At 41.7% G+C, this 5,623-nt stretch overlaps 1 protein-coding gene across 1 annotated transcript; it reads left to right on the top strand.

Annotated features, from left to right (window-relative positions):
* The first annotated feature begins 582 nt into the window (after positions 1 to 582).
* zic6 (zic family member 6) lies at positions 583 to 5,216 on the top strand. The gene is made up of 2 exons (XM_066714594.1): positions 583 to 1,663; positions 4,390 to 5,216. Exons 1-2 carry the CDS (start codon positions 628 to 630, stop codon positions 5,025 to 5,027), a joined length of 1,674 nt encoding a protein of 557 aa, XP_066570691.1. The 5' UTR covers positions 583 to 627; the 3' UTR covers positions 5,028 to 5,216.
* The last annotated feature ends 407 nt before the right edge of the window (positions 5,217 to 5,623 follow it).

The raw sequence follows: 5,623 nt of genomic DNA, 5'->3' as shown, positions 1-5,623 counted from the left end.
TATGACTGCCATACTGTTTATATTTACTATTTATACGGTGTAATTATACGGTTCTCTTTTCTATTTTGTACAATTTACAGCAGTGATACCATTGCAGTTAAATTGAGATGCAATGAGTTCTCTTATTGTATCCACATCAGCCACACATGTGCTTCAGCATTGCCTACGTACTGCAGACCTCAGAAGCAGTATTTGCTGCTGAGGTTTCATGCTTTCCAGACGTACGAGTTTGCATTTGTGCCGAGCCTAGAAGTCAAACAGGCACTGGTAGTTGGCAGTGCGTACGCGGCGCATTTCAAAGCATTTCTATGCAATATTTTAAAAAGGAGTCCTGCCGCGAACGCATGCGTGTCCCTTTTAAAACAAACCCAGCGCCCGTCAATCATAGCGGATCCCAACCAATCCCCAAGCTCCCTTTTTTAAAAGCAGTTTTGCCTGCTGTGCTTTTATACTGCACCATGGCCTGTTTCGAGGCATTTTTGTACTACTACGGTTATTGCCACAAATCAAGAGGGCACAGTATACGGCATGGGACGCACAACTTTAACTAACTTGAGCCCCGTTCCTGTTTCTCCTGCGAAGTTCAGGGCCAGGGATTTCACATGCAGATGATATACAGCAGGGATAATGGAAAACACGATTTCTAGGCAAATCCCAAGCATAAGATTGGTTGATTTTGCAAGTTCACAGCCGCATTCACAACAAAACATGACAAGCCTGTCGAGGTTTAGTGGCTGCCCTCTTTCTTACGTCTACCCTGGGGAGAGCAATACTGAACCCAGCGTGGTGCTGCCACCTTTGGCAGGGGAGCACATGGGACACCCCACTGGCAATTCCTTAAAACTCTGCCCCTCGCACAGTTTACGAGACTATCCCGAGACGAGGTCCAGTACTTATGTTGGTTACTCTGTCCCCCAGCCTTCAGACTCTGGATACCCCAGCAACCGCTTAGCACACAGTCCCAGGGGCTTTATCAGTGGATCCGATCTCTCTGGACCAGGCATGCCACCAGTTACTGATCAACTGGCGACGCGAAGCTCCCAACATGGCGCTATAGGAAGGTATCGTGACCTTCCCAGCTATAGAGAAGGCAGAAGCCACGCATTTTTCACAGCCTACCCCGAGCAGGCCCACAGCTCATCCGACGCCGTCCGAGACCTCAGCAGCCAAGTGATGCTGGGTCTACCGGGAGACCTGCTCTCTAGACCTCACCCATACAGCCAAGCTCTCGGCGCCCAGAGGGGCAACAGGCAGCTGGTCTCCCAGTTTTTTGGTCTCTACAAGCCCATGAACATGGCCGTCCAGAGAGGGGCCGACCCGTTCCTCAGGTGCTCCAGACAGCACGTCAAACGGGAGCTGATCTGCAAGTGGAGTGACAGCCAAGACGGGACTGGGCAGCGGCCTTGCTCCAGGACTTTCGGCACCCTTTACGAGCTCGTCACCCACGTCACGGTGGAGCACGTCGGAGGACCAGAGCAAGCCGACCACATCTGCTACTGGGAGAGCTGCGTTAGAGCCAAAAAGCCCTTCAAAGCCAAGTACAAGTTGGTGAACCACGTCAGAGTGCACACCGGGGAAAAGCCCTTCTCCTGTCCTTTCCACGGCTGCGAAAAAGTTTTTGCAAGATCAGAAAATCTCAAGATCCACAAGAGGACACACACAGGTTAGTCACGGGCTGATGTTTTTAACAATAGTAGTAGTATTATAATAATACGTATTAATCAACAAAACGCTGTACATTTTGTAGGATGATTTATTATTATTATTATTTACAGAGGAGGATTAAAGTGTAACTTTTTAAAAATTTCAAGGTCGTTTAATTAAACCGTTACCCCTCCCAGCTGAGCACTACTACAAAGTGCTTTCCCGAGAAGCAGGAGCACTGCTGTGATTTTTTAAAGAAACTGTCTCTTGGCTCAGGTCTTACTTAATCGCGTCTGTGACACACAGCCTGGATTTGAAAGGTTCTTCTAGGTCATATCGTTTAAGTTTAATAAGATTTTGCTTATCATATTTTTCCAATTTAATTATCAGTAGTAATTATAATTTTATCGGCATTTACCGACATGTATATACAATAGTTTAGTTTGTGTCGTGTAACAACTTCTTGTTCCATCCCAACTTAAATCAGGTGTTGCAACATTGAATACGTTAGATACAGTGACGGGTTAAGATTTGAATCGTTTTTTAGTTATAGTTTGTTTTGTATAATACATTTGAACCTGACAAAATAATAATAGCCTACATTATGTTAAACGATTTAATTTAGCACATAGGGAAGTAATACAAATATTTATAAATACATGTATACATACATACATATACATACATACATACATACATACATACATACATAGGAAGTTCCTAAAGAATTGGGGTTTGAATTCTGTCCAATGGGAAGATCGAATAGTGTCCCTGCTATTATAGAAATACAAAATTACCGCGCAGAATACAACAACAATAATTATTCTTATGATTAACCATGTTTTTATGATTGTTTTTCCGTAACCAGTTAATCTCAAATGGTCATTCAATTATATGACTGTTGTTGTTGCTTTCAAATCGAAAATAACCATGAAATGGCTACTTTGTTTACATTACCTTTTTTTATAAACGGAATATATTTCAAATTCATGTTTCTCTGGGCAGCCATTTACACATAATAAAACGTGCAAAACGTATTTACTACAAATAATAACAAATGATACACAAACACTGTAGTAATAATAATAAAAACAAATAAATATTTGAAGGAAAGGCTTTCTAATATAGACAGATATTACTAGCTGTATGAATAGATGCATACGAAGATATATTTGTGTACGATTATTCCACCATTTGCATATATATTTATCGATAAATTTGAGAGTAAGGGACTGTTATTCACGTTGTTTAGGGAGTCCTACTCTCAGACTCAGAAATCAGTCAATTACCCACGGGACACCGGGGAGCTGTGACGTCATTCGCTCGGTGCTGTGCAGATCTGGGAGGGAAACTCCAAGCATGCTGTGTGATATTCATACAGACCATACCTCTGTCTGCGACGAGGGAGAATATCCCAGCTATGCCATTAGAAAACTCTGACTCATTGAAGCAGTCAAATCTTTCAAATGTAACCCACTTGTTAATCAGCAGGTTAGAGCAACATTTATTCAATGTATGCAATGTATTTGGTAGATAGTATACAGCTACATTAAACAGTGTGCCAAACAATTTAAATACAATGCCATGTTAACAACAAATCCATGTGCCACACAATTGATACAAAATAACAAAACAACATGATATCTATATCCTTACAGCTTCGTTGCTTGGTTTTAATCAGAACCATTGGTTTAGAAAAAATAAAATAAAGGGACATTTAAAGATCATAGTATCTATACACATACACACGTACAGTAAGCAAAATCCCTCTTATGTCTACTGTTAGATACGTTTTTAATATATGTTTGAATTAAATAAAATAGATGCATTTAACCAAACCAGGTGTATTTAACTAAACATGCCTCTATAAAATGCAACAGTGCTCAGAAAAACATTGACAGTAATAAAAGCCTATTGTATGAATAATAGAAAAAAATATCGTTGTTTATTTATACAAATAATACACTCTTTGTAACCTTCTTGTGGATTTGAATTCATGATAAGACCTTACATTAAAATATAAATTAATCAGTAATTACAATTACAACTAATTAAAATAATGTTACGCGGATAAGAAAGAAATATAGTATAAAATGAGTAAACATAAAATACACATACACAGTAACCAGCACAGCCAGTAGCCTACTTATTAGGCCTACCTAAATAAAGACTATATTTCCCCGAGAGATAAAATTAAAAATAAATCAATCAAAGCACACTATATGCGTGTTATATTTCGCTTGCGTGTGAAACTCTTAAGAACGCTGTCAAACATTTGCTGAAATGTAATATATATTGTACCTTACCTGACCTATACAAGCACTAACCGTGTTGACAATTGAGTAGGTTTACAGCAGCTATTGGCTAAGTTGCAAGTGGATTTTGTACAGCCCTCCCGTGTCTCATACAGTCTGTGCAATCAGATGCTTTGAAATAGAGCTGCAGAGTTATACAATTGAGAATTTATCTGCGAAGACTGAGTGGTGACAAACAACGAAATAGAGATGCGTTTTCAAATGACTAAGCAGTGACCTATTTACATATTTTGTTTTTGTGTAAGAAGGGGTGGGGGAGCGAAACAAAAAACATGAAAATACTAGGAGAAGCATAGTTATTAAAAATAGAACCTCTTCCTCTCTGGGATCATTTGTACACCCTGTGTAAATTATATTAATAACAATAATAACAATAAGACGTCAATACTGCAGGTAACACGCGGTCATTTTCCCTCCTTTGCACGTTTAGGTGAAAAGCCTTTTAAATGTGAATTCGAGGGCTGCAATCGGAGGTTTGCTAACAGCAGCGACAGGAAGAAGCACTCTCATGTGCACTCCAGCGATAAACCCTACTCCTGCAAGATCAGGGGCTGCGAGAAGTGCTACACCCACCCCAGTTCCCTGCGCAAGCACATGAAACTGCACTGCAAGGCTTACGTGGCAAAAACGAACGGGGACGGCGAGCAGCCCGCCCGGGCCACGTCTCCCACGCCTTTGGACCTTCAAAGTGCACCTTCGCCCAAGCCGGCTCTGGGGGGCGCCCCGCCGTGCCACACCCTGCCCGCCGCTCCAGGAGAGTCTCCCCTCTCGTCGCACGGGCGGAACGGGTCCGATGGGGGGCCGCGTTTCCATCAGCAGTACAAGGGTCTGGATTATGGCCCCTCTCGGTCGCAGTCCGTTTTAGACCCGTTGCTCTTGCAGCGAGGCCATTTTCGAGCGGACTCGCATTTCCCCACGAACCCGCCTAGCAACAGCTTGGCCCCCAGTCCCAGGACTTTCCAGTCTCCTGCTTTTCAAAAGGGGATAGTGAATGGGTGGTACACCTGCCACAGTGCCGCCGAGCCCGGCACAGCCAAGCATTTGCACACTGACATCTCCTCCGCATGAGCAAGAATAACAGCGCTTACACCTAGAATCACATTTGCCTTCAGCTTTTCTTTTTTCCTCTTCTTTGGACCTACTACAAGGGTGGACTGGAAGGTTTATGTCAAGTTAGCACTTTTTGGTTGCAAGCTAACTTTTTAAAAAATATATTGTTTTCTTCAGTGAACAAAGCAAAATGATAACGACTTCGAATAGATATATATAGATATATATATATATATATATATATATATATGAAAAGAGGCACCTCCTTTCTTCTTCAAGAATGTCATTGCTTTTGTGCATTTTCATAGGATGTCTAAGTGTTGAAATGTTGGCTTAATTACACACCATGGTGCAAATTTGTGAATGGTGTTTTACAGTTAAATGTGGTCAATATCGTATTGTAGGCTACTCCTTTAAATGTAACTAGCTCTTTCTGTGTCAGATTGGGATCACCACTGATCCCCCTTTCCACACACACGTACCGACGACACGCACACATACACATTAAAGTACTTTTATTTTGGGTTGTTACGAGATGTCTCTGCACCTTTAAAGAACGTTTACATCATTCTTCTCCCTCATTTCCCGTTTCTTATGCAGGAGAAACAAAGACC

The sequence above is a fragment of the Amia ocellicauda genome, chromosome 10 (genome assembly GCF_036373705.1).
Source record: "Amia ocellicauda isolate fAmiCal2 chromosome 10, fAmiCal2.hap1, whole genome shotgun sequence".
NCBI lineage: Eukaryota > Metazoa > Chordata > Actinopteri > Amiiformes > Amiidae > Amia > Amia ocellicauda.
Note: the sequence above shows the minus strand (reverse complement) of the source record. Positions and strands in the feature narration are given on the sequence as shown.